Genomic DNA, 18351 nt, shown 5'->3' on the forward strand with positions numbered 1-18351 from the left:
AGGAAAACTAGAAAAACTTAGGAAAGGAAAAGGGTCTCAACTGATGATTTATTTAAGAGTTTATGTAGAAATAATTGTTTAATGTATGTCAATCAAATTGCTAAGAAAGCAAGCTGAAGCAGGGAGAACATAAAACACTCATTCATATGTGTGTTGTGAAGTGTTCACAGTAATTCAGGAAGTTGGGAGTTAAGGCGATTCCCCAAGGCATATGCCAAAAAGGCTACAGAGAAGTAGGAAGAGCTCTAGAAAGACAGAATCATGGAAAAAACCAACAAATTACAGTATTTTAAGAAAACACTGTTGGGAAGTTTTATGGAATTTTTAAGAGTCTAAGTAATGCAAGAGCTGACCTCTTAAGCTGGGTTTCAGACACACTTGTTTCAGCAGTGCAGTGGTCTTATACAGAGCATCTGATTTATAGTTCTAAGGCTTTTTTGTGGTTCTGTAGAAAGACAGCATAAGCTTAGACACTGAGCTGAGTGTCAGGAAATCATGGTGTTCTTCACATCTTGGTTGCTGACCTTCTATGTGACCTTTGGAGTGTTGCTTCACCTCAGTATTTCTTGGTCTGCCCTGAATATCTTTGTTTGCTACATCTGGTACAACTGTGCTGACTTTATCTGCCCTAACTGTTCAAGATAATAAACTCCCTAAGATCTGCGGCATCTCTTGCTACACGTGTGAAGCTCTAATTTCTGTCAGTGTTCTTTTTTTCTTTTTTTTTTTTTTTTTTCCTTTTGTGCATATAGCTGTAGTATATGAAATTTTAAAAGAATGATGGTAGTTTTACTAGCACCTGTGTAAATCAGAGGAAATTCTGTTGAAACCAAAGGATTTACAGCAGGCAAAAAATTAATATAAATGAGGTAGTAGATAAATGCAGAAGTAAGTAGGACTTTAAATTATTATTATTGCCCATTCCATATAAATAGAATTTCAGAAACCAATATATTTTGACAGAAATATTCTGCCTGTCATCCCATGCTGATTATGCATATTTCAAATCAGTCTCTGCTCTAAAGAAAACAGTTATTTTTTCTCTGTTATAGGTCACAAAACATGGTAATTTTGCTAAAACGCACATTACAATGAAAAATTTTGCTGATACTTAACAACCAGCATCAGTCTGAAAACTGGGTCTACAGCACAAGTTTTTGACAGTCTTAAAGCTTAATGTACAGGACAGATTAGCTAATTATAAAGCTGTAAAATTATATATGACCGTAGGTCTCTTACATTAGTAGGTACCTGCTGTAAGTTCTATAAATTAGTCATCCAGCTGATGCAATAAATTCTACCTAGAGAATTACAAAGAATGTAAAGAAAAAAAGGATATTTTTAAGACAATATTTCAGGCATAAAGTATGAAGAAGTTCTCAAGAGATGATTGGAAAAGAAAAATAATAAAATCTGGCCAGTAACACAAAGCCCCTTAATTTTTGTTCACACAGGAAATTTTAAAACTAGTGTACCCTTACCATTAAGAATATATGGTATATTCTCTGCTGAAATATAAACTACATTGTGTTTGACAATAGTAAGTCCACTGCTGTATCTTTGTTCAAATATGTCTTGTTTTGAAGACAACCTAAAATTAAAATATGTCTATAACTGAAGTCACTTGGGTGTTTATTTATTTATTTATTTGTTTGTTTGGGGTTTTTTCTTTGTTTATTTATTTATTTATTTTAAAGAACACAGCATAATGTATTCCATTTCCTTTTCTTGTAATGTCAAATACAGGTTGAAATATTTTCAGTATTCTTCCCTGTGGTTTTCTGCACCTGGAGATGGCTAAGAAAATGCACTCAAAAGAACATCCTAATTTAGTACTCAGAAATATATGGTTATAAAGAAACCATTTGTTTTCAATCATTTTGAATCCAGAAGGAATGGTATTTTGCTGGAGTGTGTAGGATGAGATATTTTGGAGAAATGGGGAGCCAGCCAAGGAAGATTTCAACCCCTAATGGCAAATAGGAATAGCACAATTTAAGCCAGCCTAGTTTTACAAATTCAAACCTTGCCCTTGACAGGGATGAGATTATCAAATTTTATGTAATGCAGTTACTAATTTCTGTCACTGTATCTTATTATTCTTACTACATTTTAACTGGGTTTTGGGATTCTGCAGTACTAAGTGACAGGAAGCTTAAGTTTTGTATGCAAATAGTGAAATTGTCAGGCCCTTCTTATACTCTATGACTTGAGGGATTTTCAGAAAATCCACAATGGGTTTAGCTGTAGTAGTTGAAAAAGAAATACTGTGCAAATATGCGTATACTTATGCAGATATGGGGTTTGGGATGCTACAGAATTCATCTTTCCTAGTTCACAATCTGTCATCCATAGCTCAGGGTCATGGAGAAGGCAGGGCTGGGCAAGGATGTTGGACTACAAACTGGAGATAGCTTTTGCTGCTAGGATAGAGAATAAAGAGAATGATAGTATCTTAAATTATTTCAATGAATTTTTCAGATCTTGCCTGTTAGAACCTTAGTTACGCTCATGTGTGTTCAGGTTGTCTTGTGCTAATTGAAAAATTAGGAAATTGTGGAAAATCACGTTGTTGATGTAACTGTGGTATCAATTTTTTTTTTTCATTCAGGCTGCAATTTTTTCTATATTTGTGTATAATGGAATTCTTTCAGGTCATTAGTTTAGACTGTTCTTCCATGCCATGTGTGCTTTCATCTTCCACTTGTCTCTGTGAAGTTGTGAGCACTGTTCTCAGTACCAATCAACATAAGACTGTTTGATTTAAATAATATATATTGATATATATGATATATATGATATATGATTTATTGATATATATGATAGATACATATATAGATATATATAGATATATCTGGTATCTACCTTTAGAGGATGTATTTCTTCCTTTCAGCTATTTATTGAATTAGGCTTTGTAACTTTGCATCTCTGCTAGCTTTTAGGCGTCACACTAATATCCTGTTATATGTATTTTTTTATTTGGGGGGGGGTGGGGGGTGGGGTGTTAATATATTCAGTGGCTTGTTTGTTTACTTCATTTTTAATGGAAAAGATAATAAAATCATGTCTCAATTCCTACAAGTGCACAGAATTTTGAGACTCATAGTTTGAACATGTATATTAATAAATTTTAGAACTGCAGCAGAAACTGTGACTGTAGACAGGTAAATAAAACCAACACATCACCATATAAATATGGCCTGTGTGAAATTGGTAAAAAAAAAAGGTATTACCACTTTAATATTTGGCGGCAGAAGTTTGGATACTGAACTTGGTGAAGGAAGGTAAGATTAGTCTATATGTCCCCTACATCTATACTTACAGGGCATTTGCTAGAGTCTCTAAAATGACATGTGATCTCTGGAAATCATGAGAATCAAATCAACCTCCTGAGGCTTTTTCATTCTCTTGGGTGAGAAAGCTACATGTTATAGCCCTAAGCAAAACAAGTCAATTGTAGTGGTCTGGTTTTGTGTTTTGTCTTGTCCCTTTTCTGATAAAAAAATGTTATGCCTAGAAGGTGTGTTTTTTTCAAGTGAAGGAGCTGATGAAATTTAAATAGCACATATAAGTATATATTATATACCATCCTTTAAAATGAGATTACTGTGGAAGTGTTTTCAGTCATGTTGTGATATCAGTTTAAACATTTTTACTAGTATTGTGAAAGTTATTTTTAGAGAGGCAATAGAGAACAAAAAACTATGTTGCACTGATGCTTATCTCGGCTGCTGAAATGGTATATTACATAATCTCTTTGTGTCATTTTGTCCATTCATTCTGTTTTGTTTTGTTAATTATGAGGTATTTGTAGTTGTAATATTTCTCAGCCTTTTTGCAACATTTGGATCTGGCCTAACCTTAGGCCAGCAACAAATATTCCACCACAATAGCAGAATTCTTTAAGCTCAGTTTTCAGTTCTGTGAAATTTAGCTCTTGTTATTCATAGACTGCTACATCTTCATAACACTTCAGACTCTTTAGGAAACTAAGCTTTTTTCAGAAATAATTTTCCACTTCATTTTTGGTTTAATGCTTTGAGCCATGTCCATGTACTTTTCTAATCTACAAAACAAGTCAGTTTCTAAAAACACATTACTTGTATTTAAAGACTTCTCCATATTGAACTACACACACAATACTACACAAAAAATTGTTCTGTATATTATATTATTCTATATGCTTGTGGTTGGTTGACCTGGCCAGCAGCTAAACACCACAGTTCTTGGTTGACTCCCTGTTTGCTCCCCTCCCCCACTAGGACTGGGGAAAAATAGGAAGAGCAAAAGTAAGAAAACTTGTGTGTTGGTAAGGACAGTTTAATAAAGGAAGCAAAGGGGAAAAAAATCCCCAAGGAATGTAGATCAATGCCTAGCCAGTCTCTGAGCAGACAAATCACCATCCCCCTCAGATTTTATTGTTAAGTGGTGTATTTTTGAAATATCCCTTTGGTCGCTTGAAGCCAGCTGTCCCAGCTGCATTCCCTCTCTACATGTTGTGCACCCCAAGCCCACTAGCCGAGGTGGCAGCATGGGAAACAGAAGACCCTGACACTGAGCCAGTGCTCCTTATCAATGGCTGGAATGTTATCAGTACTGATTTAGTTACAAATCCCAAAAAACATACCTTAGAAGCTGTTGGAAGACAATCAACTCCATCTCCATTTGTGCTGTAAGATAAGCCAGCAGGAAAGAAGACTGGCCTAGTTTAATAGAGAACTTAAGCTTGAACTTGTCACAAAAAATGAGTGTGGCATCTTTGGAAGGATGAACAGGTAATTTATGGGAACTACAAAGATGTTGTCAAGTATGTGGAGAGAAAATTAGAAGGGCCAAAGCTAAACTGAACCTTAATTTGGCCACTGTGCTTAAAGACTTGGTGATCCTGAAGGTCTTCCAACTTTAATGATTCTGTGATCTCAGCCAGATGCAGCACACTGTTATCACTATTGTACAAAATACAGTAAAACATAAAATTATCCACGACTTGTGAAGCATGCCCTCTGCCATGAGATCTGCACCAGTGCAAGACTGAAATCTGGCTATACATGGCTACGGTGCTAGCTAGCATCAGAATTGGTCTGGGGACCATTAAGTTTTATTATGCTACAAACAATATAATTGTGTAAATTAACATAGTAATTACAGGAAAAAAATTTGTCATTGCCTTATTCATATAACATTACTTAGGGCCATTGATCAAATTGTGTTAATTCCCAGATCAATGAGTGTCAGTGCTTTGGGATGTGAAGGCTTTATTCATAGTGTGCTGTCAGGGTCTTTGTGTCACCAAGGCTTCTTTAATTAAATACGACCTTTTAATTGAAAGAAGACCTTTCTCTTTATACATCTCAAAACTGTCAAAGATGCAGTGCTAAGAAGTGATTACATGCTGAGACCAAATTTGAAAACAATAAATTCTTCAGAATGAATATTTGAGGTAGTGAAAATAAAGCTAAAAAAAAGGCTTATAATGGAGATATTTCAGAATTATATGTAACCCAACATCTGCAATATACACTATATAAATGATATGGAATTGGTTGATAATTCAAAAATTGCTACTGATTAAAAAGAATTAGGAACTTTAAGGTCATTTTGCATAGAATTTTAAGCTTCTTTTTTTCTAGTCAGATCAGTGGCAGTTGCACTGGTCTGACAAGAAGTGGTGTAGATTCATTTCTGGAATTAATCAAGAATTCCTATTCTTGTTGGCTGGTAGCAGCAAAGTGTGTCCCACAGGAATATCTCTGATGGTAACATCTAACTTAGGAAAATGGCTTTGCTAACAAAATATCCTATAACTTTGACAGGGGGGGGAAAAAAAAAAAAAAAAAAAGAGAGAGAGAGAGAGAGAGAGAGAGAAAATCTCAAATCCTAGTGTTACTAGTACTAATAAAAATATTGTTATAAAACAGTGTAGTACAGAAGTCAGGTACTGCACTGATTTCATTTTAGATAGCTTGCATCACCTATGTATGCCCATTAATTTAAAAAGAAGAAATTTTGAAATATATAGAAGGAAATGTTTTATTTCAAAATCCTACAGTTATCTCCAGAATGCATTAGATCAAATTCTTAATCGCAGAGCAATGTTATACTGGCTTCAGTACATCAACAAAAATCTGTGCTGCTTATCTCTTGAGTTTTTGTACTTTTGAGTCTGGAAATGGGTCTTTCAGTTTCTAAAACCTGTGTGGCTTGATACTGAACATTCCTGTATTGGAGCATGAACTGACATATAAATTAAATCACTAATAAGTAAACTACTTAGCTCATGAATACATTAGCATATGACAGGTGAGAAAATATCAGAAGAAAAAGCAAATTAAAATCATAGGAAAACTGTAATTTTTTAAGGCACTTATTTAGTGATAAAATTTATCTCAATAACATGAAGGAGGGAGGTTCAAAAATAGCTAGTTTCTCAGAATCCAATTTGAAAGTCCATAAAGTAGCCTTATTTTTCACATATGGTTTGTGCCTCACATATGCTTTAGTGTATTTGAACTACTCAAGGGACAGAGGAATTGAAGTGTAAGTCCTTCATATGTATGATCTGCTGTGATTATACACAAAGTGTATGCTTGCATATTAAAATCTAATACTTGTAATTTTCTGTTGCTTTGACTTTTGTTTAAACTTGCTTTTTCTTTGTTCTTTTTTTTCTTTTTCTCTAACTTTTTTCCAAAGCGATTTTTTTTTTTTTTTTTTTTTTTTTTTTTTTTTAATTGATTCTACAGATTCTTCAGTGTCTTTCTGGTATCTTTCTTTCTGGCACCTTCATTTCTGGAACTGTGGACTAAAAGCCAGTCACACTGGAGTTGCAGTTTCTGGGTTCCACTGTTTCCACTGTTATCAGCTTGTTCATTCATTATGAACTTCTTTTTGGAGTTTGGATACACCAATGACATTTATGTCATAATGTCAAATGACTATTGCCTGGCAATGTTTCTGTGTTTTCCTAAGGCATTCAAGGGAATGTTTAATGTTGTTTATTATCATGCTTTTTTTTTGGTCTATTTTTGGTTATTTATCATTATTTGTAGCCTTTCCAAGTGGTGTTGCAGGTAATTCTCTTGATATTTTTCTCCTTTAATTTACATTTTCTCTTTACATCATGTTACAAATGTGCATCCTCTAGAGTAATCACTTGAGAGAGAGATTTCTTTAAAACTGAGACGATTTCTTTTTAAAATGTGGGAAGCTGATTCAATTTGATTTAAAAATTCGGGTTGAACTTATTTTTCCATTGTCAAATTCTTTTCCTATATGCTGCAAGAGCAAATTTATTGGTAGATCATTTCAAATGCTACAAAAATGTGATTTAGCTGTGTTTTTTCACAGTGTGTGCTTTTCTTTTTGGGGCTCCGTCTTCTCTGTTTCCTTTTATGAGCTTAGTTCAAGTTGCCCTAGGTCTCTGCCCATTGCATTTCAGATTTCTTCATTCCTCTCAACTCTGCACTTGCAGATAGGTTTATGTCCAAAAGAATATTTTTGGAATTTCTGTGGTTAGAAGGACCCACTTGAATCAGAAAATTGGACAAATTTCACTGTACCTCCTCTCCCCAGATTTGTAGCAGGGTATTCTTATTTTTATTTACTAAATTTTACTAAATACATAAAAATGTTAAGTGGGGAAGTGGTAGAAAAAAAAATCATGGAATTGGATGAATCTGCTGTGCCTTCATTGAAATATATTAACAAATACTCTGTAAAGACTGTTTCAGATATACTAGAGGCTGCAGAATACCCAAAATGCCAATAAACTGGGGTCATAATCCTGTAGTCAGTCTCTATGAGATAGGAAACATAGGAACTTGATAGCCAGGACAGTTTTGAATTACCTTCTCTTGGCAGGAAACAAAATTCAGGTTTTGCATAAAGAGGCATACTGGCATTTCTGCATGCAGAGAATGTAAATAAGATTTAAAATAATAATAATAATAATAATAATAATAATAATAATAATAATAATAATAATCTCTATTTGACCTCAATGAAGCCTGACACTTACATTCTTATTTCAAGAGCATTTCTGTTAGGCTGGGTCAGGAAAGGATTTTGACTGATTCTGTGGAAGCTGCTTTGTCTTACTAATAGCGGCATTATAAGAATAGTTACTCTGCTAAAGACATACAAAACCAGTACAACAGTACATAAATATAAGAATGTTTTTTGGCTTAGTGTTTTAGTTCACATTTTGTGTTCTAATAGCATGTTATTTAATATGCCAGTGTGTATCCAGTTGAACCTATACCACGGAATGAAGGTAAATCCCATCTAAAGGAGCTTAGTCTAAATGATACTTTTTTCCATCTTATTTGCACTTTAAAAAAAAAAAAAAAAAAAAAAAAAGAGAGACAGTAGAGTATTTCTTGGTTATGTCTTCTAGACTCTAACAGGAGAGTTACACCACAGCGTACAAGAGCTGAGAACAAAAATCAAAGTGGCAAAAAAAAATGGGGGGAAATGAAAGCATGCAAAAAGGGTCTTTCCCAAGAGAATCTTCAGTTGGCAGCATCTATCCTTAATGTTTCAACAACAGAGCTTTATGAAAAACTACAAGAAGAAGATGATAAGGTAAGTTATCTTAAGAACTTCAGTAAAAAATATGTAGATGAGAAGATGTTGACAATATCCCTCCTTGAGGAAAAGGATTTGCAGGTAAAGGCTGAAATTTCATTGTGCAAGATACAGCACAAAAATCAAGAAGGATTTAATCTAAATGAAAAGGTTAGGTTAGAGATTCATGAGGTGCCGAGACTTACGGCATGCATAAATATAAACATAATTCTTTGAGCATGTGCATGTAGAGATATTATTCAATATTTTCCTTTCTTGTAAAGCTATTTGGCAGGATTGTACATTTTAAATAGACTTCTGCATCAAAGAAAACAAAATTAGAATATATCTTGCTGTGCCAGATTGATTTTGTTGATACTTCCTTTCTGAATTGTGATACCTATGAAAGGTATTTCTGGTAGACATATGGTTTCTGAGTGAATTGATTGCCTTTTTTGTTGATTCTATCAACCATTTTACTATGAAATATTTGATAGTGTTTTACCAAATCACTCTATTAAGTAGATGCAGTGATAGGATTTCTTATACAGATATATTTAGTCCTGATCAAATGATATATGAAAAAGCCTGTACAGTTACTTTAGCAAGTGTCTAGGAGCTGGCCATTATAGTAACAGTACTCTGGTGATGACTTAGATTCAGCCTTGTTGGAGCTGTATATTAAAGGGGTCACAAAAAGGGAGTTTTCCCATTGGTTAAATGACAGTACATGTTATGTGTATCCACTGATAGGAATTACACTCATGAATACAAACAAAATGGGCTGATCCCTGCCCTGTTTACTAACATTTATACGATGCTTTGATAGAGTTTTTCCATGCTTATCTTATTCTCAGAGTAATTTCTGCATCCTGTGTATTTTTTTTTTTTTTTTTGTTTTAGTCATCGTGAATATATGTATAAAACACATAAGCATACTTAACTATAAATATAAAACATTTATTAGACAGGAGATGAATTTACACTACACATACACTACATATGCTGCCTATCAGATATGCACAGACTGGGCACATTTATATTGAACTCATACAATTTAGACATAGATCACGCATACATCAGCATATTCATGTGAAAGAACATGCTATGCGCATTTCCAGAGGCATGCACAGACAGGGTAGGTTTAAGAGCACTGATACAGGTTGGATATGCATCAGATAACTAATTTTGCTAATGTGATTCTGACTTCCACATGCTGCATATTTAAACTATACACTGTTACATATTTCCTTTATTGCTCCTGATGTTTTTATATTTTTAGGAAACAGCAAAGACAAAAATGGAATTTCAACAATATAAAGAATGGCTACAGCATGTACAGAAACTTCTTGAAAGACAGGTGCTCAATTTAAATCATCCCACAATGAATTAGCTTTCTGCTCTGATTGGCTAAGTGTTTTTAGGTTTTAATTAATATATTATATTTGTAATTGTGGTGCTGCTGATGATCTCAAACTATACTGTGATGAGCAATGTGAAATCATTGTTTTCTACCATTTCCTTTGTATTTCTCTTAAAGCCAGAGTTACTGTATAAAACTGAAGAGACGTTAATCAAGTATTTGTGATAGCTAACTTAATGCCTAACTTAAGCTAACATTACCAGTAAAACAATGTTGGAGAAAACCAGCACAGATCATGGCAAATGTGTTAATTGAATTACTGAAGCACTTGCTATAATGCTTGATAGAGTGAAAATTATCTGTTCTCTCATACCTCTTAGGAAAAAGAGGCTTTTTTTTTTTTTTTTTTTTTTTTTTTTTTTTTTTTTTTTTTTTTTTATGTGCCTTTAAAGTTACTAGTTGTTATGGACACCTGAGGAGTTCATGGGTTTCTGTGACCTTTTACTGTGGACCTGTTTCCAGTCAATTCATGTTTTCCTCATAGCCAGACAGCTGTTTATTATCGTGTCTTCTCGCATTCTCTACAATATTTTCTACTGAGACCTCGAGCAGCTTGTTAGTGGGAAGTAAATATTGATTTGGCATCCTGTCAATGCAGAAAGAATGAAAAAATTTCCACCAGAGGCCCCTCAAACATTTTCCTATCGACATTTTCTGGGCAGAGAGGAAAGCTGCATAGAGGATGACAAGTCTGAGACTAGCAGAAATCCCTGAGGGGTCCATTGAGACTGCTGCTGTGACCTGTGTGATACTTTTTCTTCTCTTTCAAGTCTTTTTTTTTTTTTTAATACACACAGAGTCTGCTGGGATGCTCCCCTCTTGTAAGTGATCAAGGGCAGTTTATTGGCAGGTGAGAGCCCAGCTTTTCTAGCCATAGTCAGCTTTTGTTTGGACATCACTGAAAACATAGACTGATTCTTAAAACTTTTCTGTTATATTTTTAGTTGTCTCTTTTATTTAAATGATGGGCAGCTGACGCCTGGAAAGAAATAAAACTTGATTTGTAAATCCAGTTTTCCTAATGTGTTTTCACTTGTGTGGCATAGGTCCATTAGAGATGTAGTTAATAACAGTTAAGAATGTGAATGACTGAAAATATTTTGAAAACTGTTTTAAAGGAACAGTCACATCAGATTTATGTATTTTACCATCAACAGCTTTTGTGTTGAGATTATATCCTGTGACCAGATTTTTAAGGAATGACAATTTTTTCCCTCTTTCATTATCAAAACTTACTACTGTGAAGACTGCTTAATTGCTGCAGCAGAGGAGATGGAAATATCAATGTGCTTTTACTGGCTTTTTCAGAAAATCTGGCATTTTAATTAAACCTCATAACACTACATGAAACTCAGCATTAAAACCACAATTGTTTATGTTCATTTAATTGCCTTAGTTTTAAGAAGTTTTGAAAAATAAATAAATTTCAAGATTCTTTTCATATTATGGGCTCCAAAATATGAATCAGATTCATGGAATACAATGAAGACTTGTTCTGGTTTTCGTTGTTATTTGGTAAATCGCTAAGAAACACTAAGCAGAATTTTATCATATTTCTTCATCTGCCATAGACAAGACAGCAAAAACCAGGGGATGGAGAGTGAAAGAATTGTTGAATGAAACCAGGTGTATTAAGATTGCAAATGTTATATAAGGATAGAAGAGCTCGTTGTCCTTAGCTGTGTACATTTGTGTATAAGTTAATAGTGATTTTCTGTGATTTTTGCTCCATCTTGTGGGGTTCCTCAGAAGAAACACTGAAGGTAGAAGTAATTTTGGCAAGCAGACCATTTTTAGAATTGCAAGAGGATTAAAGTGATTTTGAGGAGCAGCCAGCTCTGCTTTTCATTTCTGTCCATGCTAAGGCACATAGATGGAAATAGTTAAGATTTCTTCGTCTCTGTTTGGGAGCAGCTCATGGAATGGCTCTGTGCCCTTTAAAATGCTTTACTCACATCTTGGTTGTTTCTTTTAGTGAGCTTTGGTAATATTTCTGATCAGCAAACCAAAGCCCATGGTGAAATGTAAGCTTTCTGCAGGACTGCTCACAATAGACTGCCTGTTAAGCGTCACATGTTGGCAAACTGTGTTACCCATTTGCATCTTGAACAAAGATGCAGGATTGCCCTTTTCTGTTATTCTGAGTAAACGTTCATTGGAAAATTGCATCAGATCACTTAATATTGCACTTTGATATAGTGTCTTTTTGTGCCATTGGGCCAGGACTTTGGAACATAATTGCCCAGCAGTATTGATTTAATTGCTTAGGTTTATTTGTGGACTCCTAATTATTGACTGGAGGTAAATCTAATGGAGAAACCTTTATGAACACTGGGAAATGGCTGCTATTGCTGTTATACATAATGAACTGCATCATATCCCTTTAGATCATTCTTCAAGCTAATTTTATTCTACAGTGACAGTACAACAACATTTAAAATGTCATAGGCATTTTATTTTTATTACTGACATATGCCATTTTACTGCTGCACTAGAATTTTTGAGGGGACTGAATGAAGCACTAGTTGCTTTTTACTGTCATTTTATAGATTCCCCTAAAGTGTAATGATAAAGGATGCCCCAACTCTATCTTCACTTCATCTGTACCTTTATTTTCCATACTCTTATGACTTGGAAAAGTCTTGTATCTGTCAGCTTTACAAGAATATTAATATTTTAGTAATATACTAAATATAGATACTTTTGTATTCCTGAAACTCACAGATACCAGTCAGAGTTTGTGTCTTTATTTTATCAACTACTGTGTCAATAAACTAGATCACTACTAAGAGGCTTATCATTTGAAAGACACATCTTTGCATAGTGCTGTTATTATGTAAACAAGAATCAAATAATAGGAAAGTACAGTCATATTATAAACTCAGCAGAGCTGGTAAAAATCACTTCTCTAAATCTTGAACGGCCAAGATGTGGGATTTTTGTCTGTTGTCTCTCTGTGTTTATACAGTAACACTCTAGGTTGTTCTCACTAAAGAATAAAAGAATAAAAAGAAATCAGGTCAATTACTGACTCTGGCATAAAAGGAAAAGGTTCTTTGTCCTCTGAAGGACCTGTATTTGGACAGTTTTCATATGGGTGCATGCAGATACCTGCTACCTGCACAGGTGTAGAGGCATCAGACTAATTACACATTACTCTTTGGGCTTCGGAGAAGTCTCACATAGACATTCAAGTTTTAGTGATTTTTATTATTTAGGGGGGAATAAGTATGATTATCCCAACATGTATGTGGGTTTATATCTTGCAAGGCAAGTGATGCTGCTTTTACCCACTTTGTCCCTCACATCTGAGTGTGTATGTCTTATGGCTCTTTATAGTAGCATTCTGTTCTTACAAGCACTCCCCCTAAAAATTCAAGCAAAACTCAATCGTTTCTAGCTTTTTCCCATAATAGGAAACTTATGGCTAAGACAAGAGGATGACTTCTTCTCATGTAGCTTAAACATGAATTCTTATACTACCCTTGGCTTTCTTTTACTGTGACTTATTACAAGGAACACCATTTCAGAAAAATTTGTTAATAATTATTTTGTGTATGAGTACAGCATGGTAGCCCAACCCAGATTACTGCCCAAAGTCTCCAAGAATTATTTTTTAATAAATTGTTAATCATCTGCCTAAGTTTTCCAAGCACTGAAGCAAATGACAACATTGATTTAGCATCTCCTTGTGAGATCTACAGAAGCACTTGCCTTTTCTCCCTCCTCATGCACTCCTTGGGATATGACATCTCACACTAAAAAAGCTGCCTAATAAAATCTTTCCTTTTGTGACTTCATTATGGGTCTAAAAGTCATTTTCCAATAATGAAAACCTCCAGAAAGGCTTCCTTTCCTCTATTCAGTGGGCACTTCTTGTGTAACACATCTCTAGAATAGGGTTTAGAACAGTATATCCACTAACCATCAGTTAGGATTTTCCCCAACCTCTTTTTAGGATTTGCAGGAGCTTCTAAATCCATATATCTGTTGCTGTCATCTGGGAATGGACACTCAAGGCCATAGTTGTTTCCTTGGCTTTTAACTCACCCGCTTTGCTTTCATTAGTCTCTCCAGCCTGAGTGTCTGAGTCACACCCAGAAATGCGTATTCACCCATGTATAAACACACCTGCACACAATCACCACTGCCATCATCACCAGCTCTTTCAAGTTACCTGCACCTTAAAAAGCAGCACCAGCACAGTCTGAACCACTTTCTGGGCACTCTTAGCACTGATACCAGGTCATGATTCTCTTCTCATTATGAGAATAAAAGCTTAGTCCTGTGCACTGACAAAGTGCACAGATAAATCTATGTTTTATCTCATGCACACAAACAAATTATATCACTCATCCTGAGCTGAAAACAAGGAGAAATTGGCTTGGTCGCTCAGGATAAAAATACTGAGAGGCCCATATATATTTATATAATGACAGCTACCATGGAGCAGAGTAGGAGTAAAGAATAAGTCAAAAGACAACAACAACAAAAAAGAAGCACTTCCTTTTTTTTTTTTTTTTTAATTTTGACTATTGTTTTTTAGTGAAATTAGGATGTTTTAGTTATTGGTCTTAGTGACTAGTTTTATTTCAAATTGTTTTTCACTTAATTCAGTCTAAGGCAGCTCTGCAGTGTTTTTGGATAGTTTTTTGTTGGGAAAATTTATTACACTGATGATTCATATAGGGAGATGTGAAATAGTTGTAACCACTAATTTGTATATTCCAAAACCTAAATACTTTTATTTTTATGCTAACACATTTTAGAGTTTGTGAAGCAGAAGCTGAAGTAAAGCTGCACTTGGAAATGGAGATGCTGTGTCTCATTAGAGCAAATCATTGCCTTGCATTAATTATAAGACTTTTCACTAGCAGATTGGTGTATATTTATGCAGATGTGCTGACAGAGACTCAGATGTGTGGTTTTAAGGTCAGTAAATATTACTAGTTTATCCTTTACAGAAGGGGTCTCCAGAAGAAGCAAACGAAGGGTCAGAATAAATAAGTGATAGAAGGAGAATTAACTGTCACTATTTCTGACTCTTTAGGATTACATTACCTTACATTTATCCATACATCAAGAAATGTGTCTGATAAGTTGTGCAAGAAACATGCCTTTCATTCATATAACTTCCTACTATCAAAGAAGAAATTTGTGAATCTGGGAAGTCAAATAAATAAATAAAATTATTTTAATCCAGAAGTAGTTTGCACATTCAAATGTTAAATCATACGGATCAATTAAATACTACTTCTGTTAAAGTCTACCATAATGTACTGATTTAGGATCACCACAATTAATGTTAAGTGGGTTGTGGCACAGATAATTGTAAAAAATCTGAAAGAAGTATCATTCTGTATTAAAAATATCTAATTATCAATGGTAAAAACAAGCTTTCACTCCTTAGGTGTGCACTTAGCATTCACTGAACTTCCAAAGCCTTCCCCAAGTATATGGCAGGTTTTGAAGCTGGGGCGAGTGCTTCAGAGTAGACATTACTTCAATGGTTGTGGAGTTGTGGGGAGAAACGTAGAGGGAGGTTTCCCAGGATAGTTACAGAACCATCATTAAAAGTAAATCTGACAAGCTCCTATTAAAGATTAAGACTGTAGAGATGATCCAGTTCTGGGTATAAGGAAAGAAAACCAGAGAAAAACATAGAGCACTGTCTCTTTCAACAAATTGTTGAAAGAATGACATAATGTTCCACTTTCAAATGATCTTGATTTAAATGAATCACTTAAATCGCAAGAGTTCTTGAAAGATCACTTTGCTATGACATGGAAGCCACAGAGAGTAGTGAGCAGTAAGTAAAATGTAGTTAGAATGATATAGGCCAGAGACATCAATAAGAAGCCATCCATCTCAGGCACAGCATTAAGGAGTTGAAATATATCAGAAATGGATGTAGTCAAGCTGGCAATAATTAGAGACTTGTAGGTAATAATAGAGTGTTCTCATAAAAAACATACCTATAAAAGGAGGGAGAGAAATTAGAGTAAACAGGATGCTGGAGTCAGTGTTTTTAAAGCAAAGTAGCAAGAAAGTGTCCCAGAATTTCAGATAAGATTGTGTCTTATATTAAACTGAATAGATTTGTGCTCAGTGAATTTGAGCCCTCTATTCCCCAAAAAGTCATCACAACAGCACACAGGAGAAAGCTGACAGGTGTAGATGTCTTCTCAAAATTTCTTACCACACACGTAAGTTATTTATGACGGATGGAGATGTGTCTGGCCAGTAAGCACCAGCCCTTGAAAACTCCTTTCCTGTAGAAAAAGGAAATATATTTGTTTCACAACATATGGTTGTCCTCTTTCTGTAACTACAAAATGACTGTTGAGCAGCACATAGGATTGTCATTGTATCTCTTCACCACACATGCCTTCTATTACCAAGATTTTCCTTTTTTAGATTTTTTTTATTTGTTATCAATTATAAATATCAGTATATAAATTCATGTCTATATATTAGTTCAAATGTTACATTGTGTAATTGATGTGCTTTTATGTCTGGGGGTTTTATTTGTTTCTTTTGTGCTTTTTGTTTTGTGTCTACCTAGGAAACAAGCACTACTCTATCTGGTGAAAGGACCATATAATTTTCTCTTTCAGGTGGAATAGAGAAGTGAAAATTTGAAACTAGAGCAGCAATACTCAAGTGTGGAACTAGACAGGAGTTCTAGATGGAAAAGTGTTGCTTGAACTGAAGTTGTGAAAAGCAGAAAATGATGATTGGCCAGCAGCTTGCTCCACCAGCTTCTATATTTTATCTTATTTATTTCTGGTGGCTTTATAATGCAAAATTATCTCTTCTTCTGAATGAGCTGTTACTTCTGGTGTGGTACTGACCCCTCAGTTACCACTGGCCTTAGCTGTGTGTTCAGTAAGCTGACAAAGTTCTGTGAAGCTGATAGAGACTTTTCAACAGAACTTGCCTCTGGCACAGCACTGGCCACTCTGGATGGAGCTGCCAGGACCACTGTTCTGTACCACCTCTAAAAATACTTCTCAGCAAGCAGTGCACTGACATACCAAGACTTTGAAAGAAAACCTCTTCAAGCATTATAGCGATGACACTGAAAAATACACCAAATCTCCTTTGAAGACTCTGGTTGTGTAAATGCATCTTTTGTATCAGAGAAGTTAAAAGAGGTTTTAATTTTTCTCTGTACATATATCAATACAATTTTTTGGTATCATGATTTTAGAGAAGCAGGCATTTGTGTCATATTCCAATTAATGCAGTTAGAGGTTTGTGATTTTTCTTTGCTGTGAGAGGTCCTTTTATGGTCTTGTTTGTTATGTTTTGGGGGTTTGCTGTTGGTTTTTTTTTTTGTTTGTTTTGTTTTGTTTGGGTTTGGTTGTTTGTTTTGTTTAGTTCAATTTGGGCTTTTGTTATTGTTTTGTTATGTTGGGTTTTTCTATTTCTTGGGGGTTTTCTGTTTGTTTGTTTTGTTGGTTGGTTGGTTGTTTTGTTTTAATTATTTAGAAGGTTTTGTGTGTGAGTATAAGGCAATTTGCTACAGCATTGAGAATTATACTGGTAGTTCTGTCTCATCCTCCTGAGAATAGTGAACTTGCACTCATACACTACCATTTCTGCATGCCCTAGAGGTGACTGTAACCTTTTATTGATCAGCTGATTGAAGATAAATGACAGAGATGCTGGTACTGCAGTTTACATCATTAACATGGTCAGTAAAGCATGAATAGTTCAATAAGGAGTTTATCTTTTTTTCACTTTACATTGCTCTTTTATCATTTTTATGATAGAGAGCAAATTTTCAGACACTAACCAGGTAGATGAACTTTAAAGATCAGATACGTGTCTGTGGTAGTTGTCAGAACTAAGTGAAATCTGATAGTTTAAAGATATTTAATAAATGTATTTCACAGGAAGAAAATACAGTTCAATGATAATTTTTCTTACTCTATTTCTTTTTTAGTTTCCTTTTGCCTCATACTTAATGGATGCTGTTCTGGAAAAATTAAATGAGAAGAAGAAATTGATAGAAAAGTACAGCTCCCTCATGAAGCTCACTGTATGATATTGCTAAGATTTATATTTGCAAAGTGTGACTAAAATGTGTGCTGTTTCCTCATGTCTTTCATCTTCTCCTAAAGAACTGTCAATATGCATGTTCAATACATACACAGAAACCATGAACTAATTAATTGTTGAACAAGAGGAATTAATTAAATTGCTATTAGAAAGCAGTGTGGTATTTGATTCCTGAAGAGAAAAATTGCTGCAAATCAATGCAAAGCCCAAAATTATTTTCCTTGAAATGCGTTGGCAGTAAACACATGCAGGCTTTGTAGAGAGAGGATGTCTTTGCTATGACTAATACACATCTG

General features: G+C 34.6%; 1 protein-coding gene across 1 annotated transcript in view; it reads left to right on the forward strand.

Annotated features, from left to right (window-relative positions):
* CNTLN (centlein) overlaps positions 1-18041 on the forward strand; it is a 230962-nt gene extending 212921 nt beyond the window's left edge. The window contains 4 exon segments of the mRNA XM_058424186.1: positions 8396-8455; positions 8458-8583; positions 9848-9925; positions 17940-18041. Of these exon segments, the coding sequence (XP_058280169.1) occupies positions 8396-8455; positions 8458-8583; positions 9848-9925; positions 17940-18041 (366 nt within the window).
* Positions 18042-18351: the final 310 nt, after the last annotated feature.

This window comes from Hirundo rustica, chromosome Z (assembly GCF_015227805.2).
Source record: "Hirundo rustica isolate bHirRus1 chromosome Z, bHirRus1.pri.v3, whole genome shotgun sequence".
Classification (NCBI taxonomy): Eukaryota; Metazoa; Chordata; class Aves; order Passeriformes; family Hirundinidae; genus Hirundo; species Hirundo rustica.